At 42.1% G+C, this 24249-nt stretch overlaps 1 protein-coding gene across 1 annotated transcript in view; it reads right to left on the reverse strand.

Annotated features, from left to right (window-relative positions):
• Nucleotides 1-4804: 4804 nt before the first annotated feature.
• Nucleotides 4805-24249, reverse strand: part of klf7b (Kruppel like factor 7b) — a 74004-nt gene continuing 54559 nt past the window's right edge. Inside the window, exons 3-4 of the mRNA XM_080478657.1 lie at nucleotides 14573-14696; nucleotides 4805-6448 (exon numbers count right to left, since the gene is read on the reverse strand). Of these exons, the coding sequence (XP_080334783.1) occupies nucleotides 6397-6448; nucleotides 14573-14696 (176 nt within the window). The 3' untranslated portion in view covers nucleotides 4805-6396. The remainder of the gene's footprint in view (nucleotides 6449-14572; nucleotides 14697-24249) is intronic.

The following is a 24249-nucleotide window of genomic DNA, read 5'->3' on the forward strand; positions in this document are numbered from 1 at the left end:
CAGTTTAACGTTTCCCAAGAGTCAAGCCTACCTCAGTGCTATCTGCAGTGCGCTATAAGAAGCTAACTCAAACTAAAGCTACCTCACTCCGAGCACCCTAAGCAGACCACGAACGCATCATTTTACATTTGTGAGCAATGAGTTTGGCTCCAGCAGACACCAGACTTGAGACTGTGAAGGAGCATGAGAAGCGTTTTCGGTAATTAAGGTTTAATGAGATGGTCTTATAAGCAAAACAATTCCTCTCCTCCCACCTTCTGTCCCGTCACTCCTCCTCTGCGTCTCTGGCTCTCGGCTTCTTTCCACTACATCTACTACATTCACAGCAGTTAACTTGCAAATATGCAAATCTTTGGGCAAAATGTGTAAAGTGTGCATTCAGCATTCCCGCAGCTGATAGTGCATGGACAACTGCTGTGGACAGGAAGGGAGAGAGATGGGGTGAGGATGGAAATTAGAATGGCACTTAAACTGTGAAGGAATGGGGGCGGGGGGGGGTGGGGGGGGGGGGGGGGGATTAAATATCTGTTGGGACTTTGCAGATAAATGGTAATTTATTTTATCTGTAATCCACAAGATAAAATGCAATGGCTGATTGAATGATTTCGATATTCATGTGGGTAAATGATTCTTTAATCCTTTTTTCATCAAAGTTTAGTCTCCGTCTCCTGGCATTTCTTGGTTCTAACAGGATTTTCTATTTGCTCGACATCAAATCTGTCTGCTGGGCGTGAGCGGCTGGAATCGCTGCGGCTCAAGGTCCCTGTTGTCTTTTTTGTTGTTTTTTTTCTTTCAAATTCTCCAGACCGCTCAGTTTCCCTGTGACCCAGTGCTATCTCATTAGCTGGACAGCAACTCGCCAAGAGGACCCGGGAGTCCTAATGCTAATCAGAGCCGTGGGACGGCGGGTCGCCGGCCTGGAGGAGCCTGAGAGACGACAGGAGACCAGGAGCAGCACTGTGGCAGAAAACCTGCTTCCAATGCCGGGAGACACCGAGGCGACGGAGGACGAGGCGAACATGCGAACCAGCATCTGAAATGACTTCTAGATCTCCTGGACATCAAGAGGGATTCGGATTTGAAATTGGCTGAACGTTAATTTTATCCTCAAATAATGAGTTTCTATCATCTCAATACATTTTGGGATATATATATATATATATATATTGGACTTATTTCCCATCTTGGTGTCCGATAACATTTTGCTGTCAGAATCAGAGGGCCAAGGTTTATTCATCAAAACAAGATGTCAGAGAAAAAACAAACAAACCAGAGACTATGTAGAATTTAGAGCAGACCCGGGTCAGTGTTTAACTTTGCAGCAATATTTCTGCAAATCAAAGATCGGAGTGTGTTTCAGCCTTTCTTGAGGCTCCTACTGACTTTTAGCGATTTTAGCCGTCTCATAACATTATCATTATTACTGTGCAACACGGATTTCATAAACCTACAACAGATCAGAAGCCATAACAACATTATCCTGTAAGTCACTGACATACACCACCAGCACCATAAGGACATAAAGAACTGAAGCAGACACAATCAAGCTGCTGTTCTAGTAGAATTTCCGCGCGTTGGAGAAGCTCGATATGAAGTGGACGGGGAATGTGGTCCAACATTTTACCGACTTGGGAAGCGGCAAAATGTTTTCACGCAGCTTTTTGCATGATTTTCTGCTGCATTTGAATTGGCTGCTAAAACTCCAACTGTCGGTCCTGAGAATTTCTGACTCTATCAGAAAATAATCTCAGGCTGTCTACGGTTGCAGGACTGTGACATTTCCGATCCACCATAGACATTAAGCCATGACAAGAGATTTTCTGTATGAAACAGCCAAAATCGCCAAGTGTATAGCTTCCTTTAGAGGCAATCTGAAGGACTCCAGGGTAAAAAGGTGGGGAACCTCTTCTACAGAATATAAAGGTTTTGATTTCAGCAATTTGATCATTTCATTCCCCAACATGGGTAAGAAAGTTACATTTTGTAGGCATGAGCTTCTTTGGATGTTCAGATTTTACTCAAATTCTCAACGAGCAGAATGAGGATTCATTTATTTATTTATTTTTCCAAATAAGGACATAAATAATGAGCCCTAAGCGTCCTTCAGAAATTGTGTACTGAATATAAACTAATCTGTCAGAGTCTGATTTTATCTGCTTTCAATACAGATCAAGCTGGAGTCTGAAGAGCACGGCATGAGTATGCATCTCTAATTCGACTCAAGTCACTGAGCTCAGCTAAATGAGTGAAGAGTCAGAATGAAGGATTTGATAGGCGACGTTCACATGAAAAAAAAAATCCACAGCTAATGTATGAACTTCCTCCCACATAATGACACGTGGGTTAAAAAATCGTTTCGAAGCTGAATGACTTCTTCCCTCACAGTTTGCCTAATGGGGACTCACACAAACACACACTCACACACACATACACGCACCCACGCACGCACACACACACACACATTCAAGCCATCAAAAGTCTCACAAAAGTGCTACGATCCCCGACCCTCTATGATTGTACGTCCCGTATAGGAGGGCTCCTTCTACATCCCAGTGCATGCCTCAGTGTTACGGCATGACTTTGCATCATCCAAGCAAGAGAAAACAACCATCGACACAGATTTTCGAAATAGGAACCAGTAACTGTGAAACGAAATTAAAAGTCAAACACTGGATTCATGTCAGACATGAGTTGCCTTGTCATATTCAGCAGAAAAAAGAGAGCGTTAGAAGAGGAAGCTGCCGCTAGATACACAGCACTCGTATGGAGTAGGCGGTCTCCCGCTGAGCTCTCCTGACCGTGGAGACTCTGCCCGTGGCTGAGGGGCAGTTCCAAGCTGGAGGTTTTTGGTATCGATTGTTCGAAGCTGCACCATAAAACCCCCCTGGAGGGGAATGTTTTTACCGTTTCACCTAATGAAGGCTGGCAAGGCCAACTGGCACGATGACTGGGCACGCTGGGATGTGAAATCCCACGCCAACTTCAGGAACCTGTACCCTCACCCAGCTGCACCAGTCAGCAGCAGTGAGTATTACACTGTTTGCATGTGCTATGGGGCATATAGGTGGTGGTGGGCGGATAGCGCGGCGGCATCAGAGTTGGTGTTGAATGCCCCTTATTGTAGGGCATTTTCTTTTTCTCTGCTCTCTTTTAAACAAAGCAAGCGGGGCGTCGTGGAAATGTGTTTGCTCCAGTTTTCTCTCATTTATCTTTTTTTTTTTTTTTTTTTAATGTTAGAGATTTTACTGTTCTTGGTAACATTCAGGTCTCTCGTGTAAAAGTCACTGTTTTCATCAGATATTAAGCAGAGCTTGAACTTAACTTGTTAAACCTAAATGATCACAAATTTATAAATTCTTCATTTACTACAATCCTGATTTAATTAAACAAAATTAAATTGGATAATTGATTTTGTTTAATTAGTTGTTTTTAATTAATTAGGTTCAACCATTGAAGCTGCTCTAGCTGTACCATGAAATAACGTCATGATTCAGCACACAGTGAGCATTAGGCCTGCTGCTGCCAAGAATTGATCAGTGGAATTAGCATGAAATTGATGCAGGAATCATCCATTGCAAAACTCGGGTAATGGACATTGTGCAATACACCTGTGCACATGTATTAGTCTGTAGGCTCCACATGTTACCAGGGGATGATCATTATCCAAATGTCCATATTTCTCAAATAAAGCTGATTCGACGAAGGCATCTTTTTGGTTCACATATTATGTAAATAATAATTTCTTCACTCGTGCTCTTTCAGCCTCTTTTCGAAAATTCCTGAGATCAAAATTTGTATTTGAATTACAACAAGCCTGTAATCTTTTTCTTTCTTGCTCCTTTTATAAGATTTCTGTGATTGTTAAGCCTGCTGGTACCAAGTGTTGATTAGAATAGTTGATAGAGTGAAACTGATGCGCGGCACATTTCATGCAATTCCTGTGAGATTGTACAGACACACGTGTTATCAAATTAACTCAATTCCTAAAAAGAAAACAGTGTGCATACATCGATCTGCAGTAAATATGAATAGGAGCAGGATTGATCTTACATCATATGGAGCCATTTCACAATTTCTTTTCCAATTTTCTTCATTGCTAATTCAATGTGCTTTATTACCGTTTTGTCATCTTTTAAAATGAGTTTAGCCTCTGTTTCTGATGAAAACACTGACTAATACACTCTGCTGTAACCAACAATGCCGCCTGAGTCTCTGAAGTAAGAACAGTGATTAAATGAGAGGCATAAACTGTAGCAAGGGGGTATGTGGGTGATTGTTGGAACTGAGAAAAAGCTGATTTCTCACTTCAAAGGATTTGGAGTCATTTGTTACCTCCAGCCGAGAGCTAAGATACTCTTCTACTAAACAACAGTTGCTAAATTCCTACTGTGAAAAAAGATTTGGGAGCAGAACATATAATTCCAGGAAGTAAGTGTCTGTGTGTGTGTGTGTGTGTATGTGTGTGTGTGTGTGTGTATTTGTGTGGTTGTTTGCAATAAAGCCTGCCATGCAGTGTTTTGTTTTCCATCTCTGTTCATTAGTTTAATAATTATTTGCCTAAATCTTATTAGTCTTATCTCAAGAGGAGCCGTGAGCAAAGAAACTGCAGTGTGTGTGTGTGTGTTTGTGTGTGTGTGTGTGTGTGTGTGTGTGTGTGTGTGTGTGTGTGTGTGTGTGTGTGTAGACGAAGTATGTGTGTTTGTTGTGTAAGCAATGTGTACAATGAGACAGATTTGTTTTTGTGTTGCATTTTTTCAAGTCTTTTATGATTTTTTTTTCTTTGTGTTCCTTTTTTCCTTATTTTATCGCTGTAGAAAAAAAAAAGCACAGTTAACATTGAAAAACAAAAAAAAAGAGTCAGTGCAGTCAATGGATAAGAAACAGGCAAAATTTGTCGGCTCGATGACGCCACGTCTCTTCCGAAACGTCACACAAGAGGTCGCTTGGCGTCTTTAGTCCCACGTGGAGAAGCACGAAAAGCATCTCTGCGGCCATCGTTCTTGCCCTGCAGTGCTGCCAGTTAGAGATCAGATCTCTGAAACTGTGAACATGCCCAAGGATGAATTTCAGAATCAAGAAATAAAAAAAATAAAAAAAAAAATCAGATTTTTTAATCCCAACCAGAAAGCAGGCTTCCACTTTTTTGGCAGATCCTCTGTTGGTAGAGTTTGGGTTTCCTGCTGCGGTGAGTCGCGGTGGCAGAGAGAGCGGCACATTAGATGAAGACCTCTTTTGCTTTCGCCTTTTTATTTCAGAAAAAAAATACAAATCCGTTTTCTGAGTGTCGGTATGATTCTGTTTGTTCGTTCATCCACTGGTTGCTTGCACGCTGCAGATGCAGAGTCGGCGCACACGGGGATTAAAAGACCAACAACGCTCTTCTTCTTTCTCATCCCACACATTCTCGTGAAGTCATCTTAAAGAGTTTTTTTTGTTTTTTTTTTCCTCCTCAAACACATTTCAGTGAGTTTAAGACATTTTCTCAGAGAGAGAAAAGAACAAAGTGTCATTATTTTAATAACAACAATAAGAAGAATTATTGTCCTCTAAAGTAGAAAATAAAGGAAGAAAGTGTCGCTGCGCATTTCTGTCAGATGGCCTGCGGGGGCGGCAGGCGTCTCAGTGAAGGTGGGAGATGCAAACACCCACTGGAGGAGAGCCTGAGAGCTGCAGCAACACCCGCTGACCGAGGTCCCACGGGCGCACCCAAACACCCAGCGTCCAAGCCCCGGGTTCGATTGTCAGCCATGCTAGGAGTCAATCCGTACAGTCTCTCTCCTGCAGATTCGGCATTGTTGTTTTCTTCACATAGATTACTGAAGCTGACTGCGGCAGATGATGGTTTCTTATGTTCCGTGTATGAGAAGCATCAACAGAAGAAGGAAAAAAAGTTGAGTATTGGATTCAGAACGTCGGTAAAGCACTAACAGTTGACTATATGGATATTCAAAGTTTTCCCACTAGACTATCTCCCTATCCGAAGTGACGCGAAAAGTCAAACACACCGAGTACAGAGAAAGGAAAAAAGGTGCGGTAATGGTTCATCAGGAATGTTAAGTATGTGTTGGTTTGGCAGTGTCCAAGCCCCCAAGGCGGCGTGAGAGCGGCCGGGGGTCACCGGGATGATGCATTCAAAGACGGGCGTGAGATGTGTTCACTATTGCGAAATGTGAGTGTGTAATTTTAAAGAAAAACAACAATATAGCTACTCCTCGTTCTCCTCTGATGGCCATCTGAGCCAACTGGGTGTCAGACGGGGTGAACGAGGCGGGCGATTGGTAGCTCGACTGCCCATCCCTCTCTCTCCTCCTCCTCCTATCTCTCCTCCTCCTCCTCTTCTTCCTCTTCATCCTTCCATTCTGGCTCCTCCTCTCCCGCTCCTCTTCTTCTCGCCCATTAGATGTGCCTCTTCATGTGCAGGGCCAGGTGGTCCGACCGGGAGAAACACCTGCAGAGGAAAGGAGAAAAAAAAAAAGCTTGTCAGAAATGTTTAACAGAACCACTTTATACTTTATAACTGGACTCGTGCAGTCAAGCAGCACTGTGGGTAAGATTCTGGAAGTTGGGGGTGTTGTCGTGAAGGGGGGGGGGTTCGACTTGACTTATTCTTTTAAAGATCCAAACTCTATAAAAGACTTAAAAGTGAATGAAAAAACCCCAGAGCTCACATAAATAAATGTAAACAAATGCGCAGACACAATGAATCTACGTTTCCAAAGATACGCTCTGATGCCTGTAATATATCACGTTGGCAAGAGTTGCTGATTGATGCCTGCGGCTCCGTTTATTGGCTGTGAACGTGCCAGTGTAATTTTTTTTGGGGGGGAGGAAATCTCCATAATCCCAGGCTCCTTGAACTTCCCACCGGCAATGTGTATTTGCTGGAAATGCGCCACACTTCCAGTCCCCACTACACTGCACTGCACATTCTATCTCTGTGTTCACGAGGAACGATCCGCGCTGAAACACTGACTGGCTCAGTGTACTCTGTGTTCTTGACGGCAATACTTGTCAATCCCAAACTGACAGAAGCATCCATCGTGCCCTGGAGTTTATTCATTCATTCTGATAACTTGGCTGAAACTTCACTGTTGCAGTAAGTCCGAGGGCACTGAAAATGTCCACACAGACACAGAGCTGACAGTGTGTGAGAAAACTGTCAAATCAAATAATATTTTCTGTGTGCCACTGCTTTCAGTAAACACTTTTCGATGGGACTGCCAACAGAGTTTCATTGTGATTTTCAGTTGCAACCACAATACAGACCTCATGTTCTTAATACAGTCTTGCTATAAACCAGAGCAGTAAGAGTTCTACTTATAACACAACTTTTCAAGACAAGACAGCATTTTCTTTTATAAATATTGTGCTGTTTTTATTTATAAAATTGCTTACTATTATTCACAATCTTTTAAACAGACCTTTTACCTACATATGTTTATTGCAGCCTCTCACAGCATGTGTGTGTGCTATGTGTGTATGAACTGCCGACTCACACTTGGGCGTACCCTGGTTTTACACCCAGAGTCAGCAGGAATCAGATCCAGTGCCCCTCGACTCTAAGTTGGATAAAGGAGGTATGAAAGATGGATGAATCCATCTGTTTCTATTTCATGCTGCTATATTCACGTCGGTGTCAGGAGGGCGGGAGTCCATCCCAGCTGACATTGAGTCAACAGCACAGTAATTCAAGGACAGCATGGACACGTCAACCTCCAGGAACAACTTGGGAGTCGCTCGTGACTTGTTTGAGGAAATTGGAGTGTATGCGTGAAAACCCATGAATGCTCAGAGGGAACATAGGAACTCTACTTTCAGAGAAATGCTGTAGCTTATATTTGAACTGAGTGTGAGGTGACAGCCCCCCCCAACAAAGTCCTCTGACTTCCACTTATTTAATTTCACAAAGAAACGCAAACCAATGAACCCTTGAATGTGACATGGTCTTAGTTGTGAGATTTGAAAACCAGCACAGTGATGGTGTCCCCTTGGGCTCATGTAGAGGCTGATTACATGTCATCATCACTAAAAGTCAAGCCAAGCAATTAATTAGTTCATCAAGAAAACCCTCATAAATTCTTTCATTGTTTTGTAATGGTCATCTGCTGCAGTTGATAACAGCATGCTGTAGGTCAGTGGTTCCCAACCTCCCAATGAGGAGGCGCCAAGAATCACAGGACTGCCCAAGGCTTTGTCTGCTCTGAGGTTGTCATTGTATTTGCCAGTATGAAAAAAAAAAAAAAAAGAGGCTGATTTAGCAGAGTTTGTTGGTTAGTTCCACTCCTGTGGCCTCTGAACCCCGCTGAGTTACAGCATGCGCCAAGTGTCACAGTGATGATCCCCAAAGTCAACAGCTACGAGACAATCTTCATTATCGGATAGTTTTAGGATGGAACCACTGTACTTAAGTTCACTTTAGTCCATCTAAACAGTCTTGGAACAAAAGAATGTAATTTTGCATATTTTTTGTCCAGTAACTGACTGTCCTTTGTTTCCAAGTGGCTTAAAGAACAGTCTTAAATGTTTTTTAAACAGCCTGTATCAGAGGTAAGAGTCACCTCACCGTGTGACACACTAATCCAGTGACACACAGAGGTGCAGAGATTTCCACCACTTCATTTTAAAACACGAGCTTGTCTTGCTTGATTATGTCACAGCAGCGAAGCCCGGTTATAAAGACGAATACAAACCAATTCAGCCTCACTGATTTCCTAAATACGAATGAAAGACCGCCATAAATCACAGCCAGACCTCCACAGCTCCGCAGTCAGGGTAAAATACTACTGTAGAAACTAATTAGATATGCATCATGAACAGGGACACTAACGCAGACAGGCTGCCAGTGCTCTCCGATGCCGGGTCATTTAACTCGGCGCTCACCGCACCTGATGTGAGGGAGACATTAAACCAGGTGCTGCTGGTCGAGTATAAATTAACGCTCACAATGTCACAAAGTGTTTTAATCGAATGACTTGTGCCTTATTAATTGCGAGGACATTAAAGCAGAACCTCCACAATAAAATGAATCACAAATGATACGACGAGAGGAGAAGCAAAACAAAATGTGGGCAAGACTAAAATGAGAAATTAAAAATTCAATTTGCCAGAGGCTTTATTCATTATTAATTAGTCGAGCCTATTGTGTGTGTGTGTGTGTGTGTGTGTGTGTGTGTGTGTGTGTGTGTGTGTGTGTGTGTTTAGGCAGGCTGTTGTTCAGTCCAGATGCAAAGCGACGGAGAGACACACACACTTAAAGGTATAGCAGAGGACACGTCGACTGTTTGCAGCATTTTAATGAGGGTGTGCTCGGAAATACAAACATTTTCTATACTTGCTTTATCTAATTTTGTGTTTTTGTACTCAATCCCAGCTTCCCCCAGACAGGTCGCCAGTCAGTTATATCATAATAATCACACAGACGTAGTGCAGAAGTACCAATACTTGCTGTATTTAAATAGATTATTCAGCTGCATATAGTTTACTGTCTGTTTTCTAAAACTGGCGACAAAAGAGGGAGAAAGTCAATGTGGATGATAGATTATTTATTTTACTTAGTACCCGTCCAATTTAAATTGTGGTCTATTTTACAGCTTCTAGCGTCTAATCATCACATTATCAAACTTTGTTTTGGATTCAAGACACATATGAGGTCAGAAAAGTAAGATTTTAAATGATAATAATAATGTACATACAGCAAAAGGAGGTTTGAGATTAATCTAATTTAATCTGACTGAAAAGTAAAATTATAATCCGTGTTGCTGCTGAGTTAAGTGTATTCACAGTGAAACACATTCAGTTCATTCAAGTTCAAACTCTAGTGCTGTGCACATGTGTATGTGTGTACTCACTTTTTCACTTAGTTTATTGTGAAGACAGCTTGTGTCAACTCTGTCATGTTAGTGTCGTTTAGGTTTCCGGAGGTTTGTGGTCCATGTCACTCTTGGTTGCAACTGTAGTGTGTCTGTAGATCATTTATATGATTAAAGATTGTCGATACAGTTACTGTCTGTCTGACTTCCCGTCTCCTCGACGGAGTAAACCTGTTCTGACAAAATAAAGCCTACAGCCATGCCGCATTGACTGAGCCCCCAAACACAAGGCACAACAAGAAGAAGACATAAGGAAAGCATTATTACACACTCTCTGAGGTGAGCGTTTTGCTTTGGCACATTTGTCCCTCTGCACTTTCCTTATTAAAGCTGAGCATCATTTTGTCCCTCTGTTTTGCATTTTCTCCAGTATCTTTTTCAGATGCATTCACGTGTCACTGTCGGCCTTCGCAGACGCTCAACATGCACTCTTTGACTTTTTTCAGAGTTTTGCGTTGTTGAACTTTGCTCTCGGGTCTTTCTGGTGTTTCCCCTCAGCCCGGCCATGTGTTACTGACTGTACACCTTCACCCTGTGTGTGTGTGTGTGTGTGTGTGTGTGTGTGTGTGTGTGTGTGTGTGTGTGTGTGTGTGTGTGTGCGTGTGCGTGTGTCTGGACAGATGGCCACGCCAGTGACTGTGTCACTGTCGGGGGGCGGAGCACCAGCTGGTCTGGCTGCTCCGCCCCCTCCCATCACATCCCGCACACACACACACACACACACACACACACACACACACACACACACACACACACACACACACACACACACACACACACACACACCTATGTCTTCTTCTCCTCCTCTTCTCCTCCTCCAAACTCTCTTTTTCCCTCCTCCTTTTTTTTGTCTTTCTCCTTTTTCCGGCTCCATGGTAACATCAGGGGGTCCCTGCTTGATTAGGCAGGATTAATAACAGACTACCATGCGTGCGCTAGTGTGTATGTGTGTGTGTGTGTGTGTGTTTCCCCAGGAGAAACTGTGTCAGATTGAACATTCTTTCTAATGTTAACCTCTCCATGGCTGCCACTTTTTGCCATTCACATGGTAATATCGCAGAGCTCCACCCACCACAGATGTGTGCATGAGGGTGTGTTTGTGTGTTTGTGTGTGTTTGTGTGTGTGTGTGTGTGTGTGTGTGTGTGTGCTATTCTGGCTGTGTTAAATATGTTTCTATCCCACTTGTAATTTAAGCACAAAGCCTGATTGAGAGTCAGATTCGAGGGCATTTTAAACTCAGCTAAAAGTAGTGCCAACAACAATGACGTCGTCTTTACTAATTTACTAATTTCACACAAACACAGTTGTCAGTTTACTGTCCAAACAAATAACTTTTTGCCAGAAAACGTACTTGCACCTATGCCCATGTCTACTTCAACTACTTGACGATCAGATTTAATTACATTTTATGACTTTAAATTGTTGCAAAAAATTTTAATTAAAATTTTCAATGTCTGGAAGCTTTCATTATTGCTGTGTGTTTCAGGCATAGTGGAGTAGTATTTAACACTCAAACGTAGAGGGTCTTTCTATGAATAATATGCATGTTCTCCCTGTGCATGCATGGAATTTTTAGTTTTTCCCGTTACCTCAGTTTCTTTTTAAAGTCCAAAAACTTGCATTTGAGGCTGACAGGCTGGAGAACCTTGTCTGTGATAGGAAGGTTGTGCAGCTGAAATCCTGGGAGTCAACATAATGAATAGTGTGTGGGCACCAAGCTCTATTTCTCTGCTTCCTGTTAGTGAGAAATAAAAAAAGTGTAGAGTCCATAAAGAGTGTAGGAGGTATGGTTATGAGAAGTACACATGCTGAATCCTGTCAGCAGCGATAGGATGTGAAATTCAGAGTTTGACGCCAATCTATGCAAGAAGTGCTTCAGTCTTTCACTCTGAATAACAAATGTGAAGTATGGACCAAAAGGGAAAATGTGGCGGTCACAGAATATGTAGGATTCTTCTTCTGGACACGTTTAACACAGCAACATAACTGACTAAAAAAATAAATAAAAAAAAAAACTCTTCCTATGATCAGAGCTAGCAATTAATATATAGGATAAACGTACACAATCTAAATAGATGGTCCAATGCAGTCACAGCAGCCAGTTTAAATTTTGCAGGGTCCAATACTGTTGCAAAGATGCCAGACAGACGCCAGACCAGAGCACTTTGTTTGCACTTGGAGGGAAAAACAAAACAATGTCGTATCTGGCATTAAATCTCTGTAAGCAGCATGTAAAACTGAATTTGTGCTCCGTAACTGAAAGTTAATTACCAAAACACCCCCTGATAGTCGCAGTTCCCTCATCTTTATGCATTTATGTGGCTTTTGCGTTTGAGTTTTAATTGACGAGTCTAAAATTTTCTGACACAGATGTTCACGCTTTGTGGTGATGATTCACTTTGGTGTGTTTTTCCGCAAATGTCAGGGAACTAAATGAATGAATCCTTTACCTCAGACGCTGTGGACTCACTTCAGTGCCACCAGCAGACTTTGAGGTAGGCAGAGCCTCAGTTGTGTTTCCAACCAAATCAGCTTATGTTGGTGCCATTGTCGGTGTCGTGGTTACGTCTGGACATTTAAATGCTCATGTGAGTCAGTATGACTTTGCATCTGAGCGTCTTTGTGCTCAACGTGCATGTATGTGTGTGTGTGTGTGTGTGTGTGTGTGTGTGCCAGAAAGGAGCTAATGCAGTCCCTCTTCTCAGCCTGGATTAGAAGCCTCCAGCAGGTTTCTGGGGGGGTTTATGTCTAAAGCCCAAACTAGAGGGAGGAACCCACAACAGCCAATTACACTGTCTCCAGGGCAAAAATGTGTGTGTGTATGTGTGTGTGTTTCATTGGAAAAGTAGAACAGACACACATACAGGGAGGGTGTATGTTAAAGTGGAGCTGGCATCTGGTGCCACTCAATTAGCTGCGACCTGCTTGCCAATAGCCAGAATCCATTTAACTGCCAGCACAGGAGCATGAGTAAGCACACACACACACACACACACACACACACACACACACACACACACACACACACACACACACACACACACACACACACACACACACACACACACACACACACACACACACACACACACACACACACACACACACACACACACACACACACACACACACACACACACACACTCTCACTATCTTGAGGACCCCAAAGTGACAGTGTGACTCCCATCAGGCTCACACACACATCCCTGGCTTTCGCCTACCACTCATTTTGGCTTCACTTCGGGATGCACACACACACAATCCATCATGGGGTCCTCTTTTGTTTTTCCATCGGCTGCATCAGACGTGAGCTGTTGCAGCAAACACGCCGGAGCGGGATCAATGCGTGAAATCTTCCACCGCCGACTCGATAACATCACCCCGACGTCAATAATGTTGCGAGCCACTTCTGAGCAGAAACAACTGACTTCTCTGTAATGTAAATCCTCAAGGAACCACATTAATTTAAAGGTAATAACATTCCTTATCATTAAATTGACTACACCACCAGCTACTGTCTTGAATCTTTATCACTCTCCCAGATAAGAACTCACCTGCACAGCTGCCGAAGCAGGAGCGCTTCTTGAAAAAATGCTCACGTCCCTTCGAAACTTCAAGCCGACTCATTTGTAGTGTCTTGTGTCTAAAATGTTTACTGAAAGGATTTGATTTCCTTGTGTGTAGGAGAAGAGACGGCATTTTCTGAAGATTATTACACAGTCTGCGTGCCACATGAGATGCATGTAAAGCAAGGCTGAGTGAAATATATTGTTTTATTTATCATTTTTCAGAGAGGCCGACAGACTCCCTGCCATTCGGGAGGCACCAGCAAACAACGTTCGGAGGCAATTTTCCAACATGGAGGAGCTGTTGTACTCTGACAGTATAGCCAGCTGTTTCCACAGGTCTGTTGATTGAATGAACGAGCATTAAAAGTTTTTTTTTTTTTTAGAAAAGCTTTTCATTGTTAATCACTAGATTCTTCATTTTCAGTGATTTCAATGAGGAAACGCTCTGATGTAATGAGCCTAACTGAGCCTACAGTAAGTGAGGGAGATGATCGTTTTAGCCGAGTTCTCATGATGCTATGCTCATGTTTTGTTTTTTACATGTGCAAAAGCAACATAATATTTAGGTTTAATGAGCAGTTTCTTTCTCATTGCAGCATTTTGAAGACAGTGGAGCCCAAAGACAGAAAGTTGACAATCTAATAGTGCACTCTACTTTTTGAACCAACTCGCTGGCGAGCAGCACATCCTGATACTACACGTGAACAGAGAGCACAGATGAGGGGATTTTTGTGCAGTAGAAATGTATTCTTTGTTTTAGAGGCTGGTAGTTTTCTGCACAGGGGTGTGGTGGTTAGACCTATCCAAACCGACAGTATCTGGAAAGAGTTCAGCACAGTTTTGATGAGAGCGGTTAGGTGTGGGATATTTACTGCAAACAGAAGATGTGACGGCTCTTCATCTCCTATTGGCTGATTGATTACAGTACCAGGAATCTCAAACAGAAGCCTCAAAATTTAAATCACCCATTAATGATAAACTGCCCATCTATGGGATGGTACCTTCCTGGATTGTAGGTCGAACATTGGGCCATCCCAGATGGAAGGGCATGAACGCCGTGCAAACGTAAAGTGTAGTGTGTGTGTGTGTGTGTGTGTGTGTGTGTGTGCGCACGACGGCGGCTGCATGTTTACCTGTCGCAGTGGTTGCACTTGAATGGCTTCGCTCCGGTGTGTTTGCGGTAGTGTCGTGTCAACTCGTCGCTGCGGGCAAAACGCCATTCGCAGCCCTCCCATGAGCACTTATAGGGTTTCTCACCTGGAAGAGGAGGCAATATAGAAAGAGAGGAGAAGGTGTCACATTTTATTAGAATTTCTACATCTAATTTCACACATCTGAACTACAGCTGTTCACTAATATACAGGTTACCACCTCCACGCCCACACCCACACCCACACCCACACCCACACCCACACCCACACCCACACCCACACCCACACACACACACACACACACACACACACACACACACACACACACACACACACACACACACACACACACACACACACACACACACACACACAGCCCAGGGGCTGGCCCCGCAGACCAGTTTTAACACAACAGGCATTTCAATGAGCCAACACACTCAATTAGCTGTAAATGAAGTCTTTCAGAGCTGTGGCGTGTTAATTCATAATCCCAAATTCACCCTGAAATGAGACTCGTTTTGTTCCCTCCATTACCAATCCACCCCTCCCCCACTTTCTCCCCATCATACACGCGTACAGGCACACACATACACGGGCACATACACACACACACACACACACACACACACACACACACACACACACACACACACACACACACACACACACACACCCCGAGGTGGAGGGATCTGAAATGTAAATGAAGTTTCATCCCCTGGTTCACCAGATGGGAGAAGAGATGCTCTATTGTTCTCCGCCTGTAGTTATCGCTCCATGATAGAAAGCCTTCCAGCTGTGTGTGTGTGTCTCTGAACGTGTGTATTTTGGAGTCTGTGCATGTGTGTGTGTGTGTGTGTGTGTGTGTGTGTGTGTGTGTGTGTGTGTGTGTGTGTGTGTGTGTGTGTGTGTGTGTGTGTGCGTGTGTGTGTGTAAGAGCAGAATGTCTTCAGATGGGACCAAACGATATGTCTCTGGTGTATGTGAGGAGGTTGTACTATCTGTGTTTGTGAGTTGAGCAGTAAAAATACAACTAATATATATATATATATATATATATATATATATATATATATATATATATATATATATATATATATATATATATATATATATATACAAAATAAGAATAATAAAAGTAATTACTCGCCTAAATCCAATCAAATGTCTTCTTCATTTATGACCAAGTGAATAACATCCACATGTCACTGATATCAACAGTCACCAACCATGATATTTACTGTGTTTTGTGAATGCTAATGCTAACAAGCCGTTTTAGATTGCATGTCACAATCCAGTAATGCTGATTTTCACACACAAATGTATTTCTGCGCCTCGGTTCAGTACTTCCGCCCGAGTAAGTTTTTCATTTTTCACTAAATTCAGTCTATTCCACCGTCGCCCACAGAAAACCTTGAGATGTTTTTCCTCTGCTGTGATCCTAATGGTGCATGAGGTTGTTGTGGCTCGTTGTATTCTGCTCATTTTTCTTAATAACCTTAAAGACAGAACGAGGTGTTGGGTTGAAATGAAGAAAAACAAGTGAACCAGTTGTTCATTTGGACCAAAAAGTGATAAACATTGGTTTCTTTTCTATGTAAAGATGCAAAATATGTGAACATACTGAGAACAGAGGACAAAGCATTGTAGAGTACATGAACTTTACTGATATATTCTATACAAAACAGGCAAATATAAGAAAGCACAAATGAATTTGCTTTGAGATGCTTCCTCCCTGGATGAGCGACGCAACAGACTGGAAGAACATGTGGTGGCATCAATGTAGAGGGTGGTGGAAGTTGATAGAGGGAACGCGTTGATAACCAGAACTGTGGTGGTCCTATAGAAATCATACACACTGTGGGCATCAGCTCAGTTAAAGGTTTATAGAAGGGATCAATCAGTTTTCTTTTACCCTGACTCAATACAATCTGGTCAGTCATGCGATGTGAGCATTGATCAGATGATCAGATGAGAAAATGTGACCATAGCTTGGAGTTGATGTTCAGTACAAAGTTCAAAAAGCCTCCCGACTCATCAGTAACACACACAAATACAAAGTCCTTTCAAAATATTAGAATACCACTGAAAAGTAAGTTATTTTCTATTTATTTTAACATTCTTTAAATAGAAACTAAAAAGTTTCAAGTACTGTTCAGTTTTGATAAAGAAAGGCGTAAACTATTATGAGTTTATAGTTTTACCTCACACAGGAATATCCCAAGTTCAGACCTGTTAGACGTTGCACAGTCTCACTGGGTGTGCCAGTGTTTTTCTCAGAGGAACTGTTGTGTCCTCCAACACTCCCAAAACATGTGTTTGAGGTTAATTGACTGTCTGCTTTGTGTTTGCTCGGTGATGGACTGCTGACCTGTCCAGGGGGGAAGCAGCCTTAACACATGGTCAGTGGGGCTTGGCTCCACGCCTCTGTTTAGTAAAACAAACACTCCCATTGGCCACATGAGGTTGTTTTTATTGTTTCAGAGCCCTCTGTGTCAGGACCCCCCTCATCCTCAAACACAACAGCCTCAACTAAATTAATAGAAACAGCTTAAACACAATGAAAATTCAAATTCAAATATCGGTGGTAAGAAAACATCCCCAAACACAGACCTTTCACTTCTGCACGCTCCACCGCCGGTAACGAAAATTTGGCCGAATGTAATTGTAGACCCCCAGCGTGAGTATGTGTGAACTGGGGGGGTGGTGACCATAATTGGGGTCCTAATGACTCTTAATGGGGAGCAATACAGCAGCTTACAGTCAGTTAGCCAGATGTCCCCGCAGCCCCTCCACTACCATCACAGTGCACACCAATCTTCTTAAGTAGACAAACACAAACATGCACCAATTCAGAGCTAAGTGGAACTAATGTGAAATCTGAAGCAGCACAGAATATGGCAGGGAACTAATCGGTTAGAGTGCAGAAGGATGGTTTTACAAGTCTGACAGTCATTATCGGCACTTTGAAATTTCTTACTGGGAAAAAAAAATAAAAAATCAACCTTGTGTGTTAAAACAGTGGTGGTAAGGTTGTAGTTGTTAACACTTCCGTCTCACAGTGACAACATCTCCACTGTCAGTCTGATTTGAGTGTGCACGTTTGTTTCCACCGTTCAAAAACAGTCCAGGGTGCAGCCAGCCTTCACTCATAGTCCAGCAGTACAGAAGATGGATTTCTCTAAACAGCCAACATGTGCAGAAAGGATTTCACACTTCTGCAGTGTAACTTAAGTTTTGTCAGCAATCCAAACGGGTCCGGGTTTGTATTCACTGACGCCATCTCTCTGATTACAAGAAACAATCAAGCCAATCGGAACTTTGTTGGCAAGCAACCTCAACTTAATCATTTCCCCCTTGAACCAGAGCCAGAAAAATGATGAAGAGCCTGAATAACATTGAGAAAAAACATTAATTGCTCGACTGAGATGAATCGAATTGGAGGTGGTGGGAGAGTATGCCACTTGCTTTTTGTGAATTTGGGAAATTAAAAATCCTCCGCGACTGGAAAAAGCTGGGCGAGACGTCAGTGGAACAATGCAGGAAAAGCAACGTCTGAAGTGCTTTTACAGAAGGGAAGCGTTGAACGCAGCGCATCAGAGGAGTTACTGCTGTTGTTTTAAAGTGCTGGATGTGATGTTGTTATAGCCTCTGGAGTGCTGTATGCGGCTACAGCCTCCTTTCTTGTACCTTCTATATTTTATATGCTGCGTAAGTTCTGAACCAAACAGCAGAGTATAACTTATTCACAATATAGCACCAGGAGCATGAAATGAGATATTTTGTTTTTAAATTCAAATCATCTCCATTCACCACCTCGAATAATTATATCAGAAAAAAAATTCAGCCAGAAAAAAAAGAAAAAGTCCACCTTTACAAGGACTAGTATCTGAGGAGCAGAGTGCCTCTGACAGCAAGGTGATGCAACGACAAGTAAAGGATGATGAGCTACAGGAACATCCAACTGTGAACGATCCCCCCTTTCTCCTTTATTTCCAAACAGCTCCTCTGTCTCTTTGATCGACGTCGTCTTTTATCCACAGACAACATGACTGCAGTTGCACTCGGACTAAATTAATTCCATCTCACGAGCTGAACGCGCCAGCATTTGCATATTCAAATTCTCTAGTCAAATCTCAGGCAGTTGGTATCTCTGCCACCTTGTCACAGTTTGATTTGTTCCTGTTCAGCACGAATGATGTCATTTTCATCTGTTACCCTTTTTTTTATTGACATTTTTAATCAATATACTGTTGAAAAGATGAGAAGAGCTGTTTTCTCCTACACGTAACTAAAGTTTCGCTGCCCTTTTCCTTTGGCTTTTTTTTTTTTTTTTTAAATCAGATTAATTTAGAATATGCAAAAAATGTGAGTTTCATGCTTTACTCGGACTGGAAGGGAAATCCAGTAGCCAACACTGAAACTAGTAAATCAAACACAAAACTCAAATACAGTAACTCCACAGAACTGTACATGAACTCTATCTGAAATCCTGGAATGAAGTGAAAACACTCAATAATATATACACATTTAAAATTTAAAATGGCCAGAGATGAAGTATTAGATTTTAGCAGAAGTGGAAGCGCTATTGAACTATTTTTGATCCGAAGATCAAATCACAAGTTAGAATCACTAATTCAAACTATTTCTGCACAATATATATGTTGAATGTTTCTCATTATTGCAATATCAATGGGTGCAGGGTACACAGCTCAAATCACTGGAATGCAAAACGTTGTGTATCGATGCACTGCTGCTTCATGCATTCAAATATGAAAGAAAACTTACATTAATTCCTAAAAATTGTGTGTTTAACTGTATTAAAATTGTTAATCGATTCAAAGCCCTTGTGATTTCATTCCTGGTGGCCACAGAACAGAAGCTAGAGGAGCAAAAATCAAGTATTCACGTTATGGTTGGAACTGCAGATGCAAATGTGATGTAACAAAAATAAAATAAAATGAAAGTCAAAGCTGGTGTAAATCACAGACCAGAGAAAGAGCACTGTCATTTGGAAGGACACATCTCAAAGCATAAAGACTATCATTATAGTCGTAATGTCTATGTATTGCATATAATATCATTGTCATTTTAATCCTCAGGAACAATATAAAATATCCCATGTTCACCGAATACCATGGTATACTGAACTCACGCCTATGTTTTTTTATTTATTTATTTTTTTTTAAACTTTGGGAGTAAAGTGAAGTATTGAGAGCAAACCGGAAAATCTAATCCCACAGAAAGACCATAAACCAGACTGAAACTAGGACTCACACTGCACCATGTGGAGCAAAACATTTGTTGTTTCAGGGAAAGAAAATGCCAGTAAAGCCAAACATAGGTCAAATAAACATTACATTTTTTTTTTTTTATTTTACATTACTATTACTGACAAAACATTACCAGACACATTATAACATTTTTGTGGAAAAAAAAAAAGTGGATCCTGGGAGTAACATTAAAAACTACTTCTACTCCAGTATTGTAAAATAATGATAATTGAAAACTGTATTGGTCAAGGTTGACCACATGACTTATAGAGTTGACCTCTTCGGGTTGATGTAAGGCCAAATAATCAAAATGTATGGTTTTGTTATAATGCCAGCATTATTTGTTTTTTACTTCAGTTGTCAAAAGACAGTTTTCCCATTTATTTCTATTTCATTCAAAAACGGCTTCATGCAGGACATTTACCCTTGAAGAGAAAACAGGAAGGCCGCTATTATAGGAGTCATCATCAATCCTCTGCTCTGGCCAAAACTAAAACATAAAATATAATCTGATTCTGCAGCCCATTACTTCAACAAAGAAAATCATCCATGTTCAGCAGGAGCATCTGCAAGTGTGAATCCTCCTCCTCACACGGAGTGCCACTCACTCAGGACTGAATACAGGACCAACATTTCCACCATACAATAGTCAACCACTTGGCAGCTTATCCTCAAGGCTTGTTGGAGAAATGCTACATACTCCACCTGTGTGTGTGTGTGTGTGTGTGTGTGTGTGTGTGTGTGTGTGTGTGTGTGTGTGTGTGTGTGTGTGTGTGTGTGTGTGTGTGTGTGTGTGTGTGTGTGTGTGTGTGTGTGTGATATGGGGTATGAGTGGGGGCCGCAGGTGCCAGACAGGCGGCCGTTTCACACCCATCTTCTGTAATTGGCCAGAGCATCCCTTCTTCCTTCGGTAGGACCCCTCTCTCTCTCTCTCTCTCTCTTGCACGCACACACACACACACACACACACACACACACACACACACACACACACACACACACACACACACACACACACACACACACACACACACACACACACACACACACACACACACACACACACACACACACACACACACACACACACACACACACACACGCACACTTGGAGGAATGAAGCAAGGCCAGCTCGGGCCTGACGCCACAGCAACCATGACGCCAGCCAATTATAGCAAAGCAAGGCAAGGATGCATGATAAAGTCACCTAGCAACTGAGAGAAAGAGAGGAGAGAAGAGAAGGGGGAGAGGGGGAGTGAGTGATGGTGTGTGTGTGTCTGAGAGAGAGAGAGAGAGAGAGAGAGAGAGAGAAAGAGAGAGAGAGAGAGAGAGAGAGAGAGAGAGAGAGAGAGAGAGAGAGAGAGAGAGAGAGATTAACAGGCATGGACAATCCACCAGCCACCAACCAATTATGGAGGAGTGTGATGCAGTTGCTTGGCAACCCAAACTGAATGAGCAAATGGAAGAGGTGGAGGTGGAGGTAGAAGTTGGGGAGGGGGGTGGAATCAGTGGGTGTGGAGGTGTGCAGAGGTGGAGGTCTGGGGGTAGGTTGAGGGGTTGCAGCAGAATCCACATGAGGCTTGTTTAGGCAGCCACAGAGGGTGGGGGGATGGGGGGGGGGGGGGGGGGGGGGGGGGGGGGGAGGAGGGGGGGGCTGTGGGTTGAGGTCTTCCAAAGTCAGACAGAAACTGTAATGGCCCGGTGTTTCAAGCAGCGAGCTACATTTCACCAAATTACTCTCCACAAAGATCAAGCTCTCCTACAAACCACATGTGAAGACAATCAAATTTGTTGTTGAGTTTGTAGAAATGATCAACACCGCCCTATTAACAACACGGATGAATAAAGCACACTCAACATAAGCTGTAAGTGAGGATGTGAACTGTTTTACCAGCATCATCAAGCCCTTCCCTGTGCAAAAGCAAATCATTTTCGTCCAAAAATACTTTTGGTCATCAGTATGTGAAGGAGTTGATACGACCTCTCTATTTAAATATTTATTAAATCATTTCAACAGAAATATTTCAGTCCTAAAAGAAAACACGAGGAAGTTTCCGTATGCAGATTGTGCAACATCATTTACATTCCCTTGGAGGAAGATGTTTTGCAAAATAATGCAAAATAGACGTCGCCTCATGATGAATTATGAGCCTGAAGTTACAAAGGTGGACGGAAATAGAAAAAGAAACCATTGAACCTGTGGCCAAACAATTTCTAATTATCAGCAATATCACAATATAAGTGAATGACTTGTCAAATGTTTCATCAGCAGATTGAAGAAAATGAAGAAAAGTGTTCTGAAAGGTGGAAAACAAGATACTGTCGCTTTTGGTGCAGTTCTGTGGTGCAAATCAAAGTTGAACATTTTTTAACAGGGAACCAAAACATGTAAAGACAATACATGCTGGGCAGCGGCTTTGCTGCAGCAATGCTGCGTGCTGCAACACAAGGTTTGTTCATCATTATGATGGGTTTTCTTTAGCAGCTAAGAATGATCATAAAATATAGGGAGTTGCTAAAACAGAAGCTTTGCTCACATCAATTACGATTTGCAGTAAGACGACCATGTTTCTAAAGCTTGTACCATCTTGATGGGTCCATTTGTTTAGGCTGAGCTGTGTACAGATTTGAGTCAGCAGCCACACGAAACGCACAATTTCTGGAAGGACATTTTCCTTCCTTTTAAGCTATTAGTCTAGTTTTATGTTAATGAGACGTCCTTATAACAAAGCTTCGGTGTTGTATTCCTATTATCCATATTAGAAAAATGTCTGCTGCGTTTTTTGTTCTTTTTTATACTAATGAGGACTCTGTAGGGGTAAAAACATTAAGACTACTGAATGATTAATCTTGCTTTGTGGATGCAGTTCGTGTCATTGAGTGGATCCCCACAGTTCAACAGTTCAACTCCCAATATTTCCCATGTCCACATGCCGGAGTATCCTTGGGCAAAGCACAAAGGCTGTGAGCTCCTATATGTACAGGATTGAATTGGTGAATGAAATTGACAGAGGAAAGTACATTAAAGCCATTAGGTTCAGATGTGCACTGTAATTGCAATCTATTCATCACCGTGTAGCACACTGGCTCTTTGGTTGGAAGTCGATTCTGTTATTTTGGTTTTCCTCAAATGATTTTCCCTCTCTTTCCTGTGGCTGTCAACCTGCCATTCAGCTGTGACACATGTACACCTGACAACTCAGGAGGTGCTGGAAGATGTATTCATTTGCTTTTGAAAGAGCCGTGGAAGCAGCTTCCCTCAAGTTTTCAGTCTTTTTTATTCCTATTTTACCCTCAGCACAAAGCAGCATGAAGTATAGTTAAAGTGTCTATGCTGACTTCAGAATGACACACTTGACATTTTCCTACCTGATGTTTATACACCCACTTATCAGCTGAATGTACCTGAGCACATCTGTGCATCCATTGGTGTGCATGTCTTAAACCTTTACATCACAGAAGCTTCCTGGTTGACCGAGTAAAATTTCCTCAAATTTAATTCATTCTAACTGGACGGTGCTTCGTTTTATATGTTATGTTGGGGGGGGGGGGGGGGGGAGTAAAAGGAGCATGTAGTCAAGTGGTTTAAAGGTAATGATTAAACCATGAATACAATCAACACGGGCTTTACAATTAGGCAAACACATAAGAAGAATTATTAATATATGTTTTCTTGTATATTTCCAGCAGTGAGGCACATATTCTTATGCTGGTGGTAACTTCATAGTGCATTTAAATATGTGCACTTGTTACAATTAAAACAATGGGAGTTGTCATTCTGGAATAATTAACTTTGTTAAAGGGTCTATTTATTCCTAAACCCCCTGATCTATACTGCTTGATGTATGTCCCTTCTTATGCCGTAAGAAGAAAGTGGACCTAAATTCCTAAAAGGAAATAAAAATCTAATCTCTTCACCATTATCCCATCAACTATAGAATAGAACAGAATAGAACAGAATAGAATAACTATATCATTATCGTCATCTAAAATATTAATATGACAGAATAGAGTTAAATTCTAATAATAAATATTACTATGTACAGGGCTAAGCGATGACTGGTGTAAGCATAGAAGACTTGAATTAACAGAAAAACACAACAAACACTATTTACAAGGTGGAGTCTTATTGACACAGGATCTCCTGTGATGCTCTGTTGTGCACTTCGGTGGAATGAGTCTGTTACTGAAGGAGCTTCTGCTGCTGACCAGGACATCATGGAGGGTGAGAGACATTACTTTGTTCAGGATGGACCTCAGTTTGGATTGGATCCTCCTTTCCGAGACCACCTGTAGAGTCTATCTCCACCTCCACCACGTCACTAGACTTTCAGACTCAAAGAAGACCTTCAGCATAGAGCGAAAGATGTTGAAGGACCAAAGTCGCCC

Source organism: Lipophrys pholis (assembly GCF_963383615.2).
Source record: "Lipophrys pholis genome assembly, chromosome: 13".
NCBI classification, from domain to species: Eukaryota; Metazoa; Chordata; class Actinopteri; order Blenniiformes; family Blenniidae; genus Lipophrys; species Lipophrys pholis.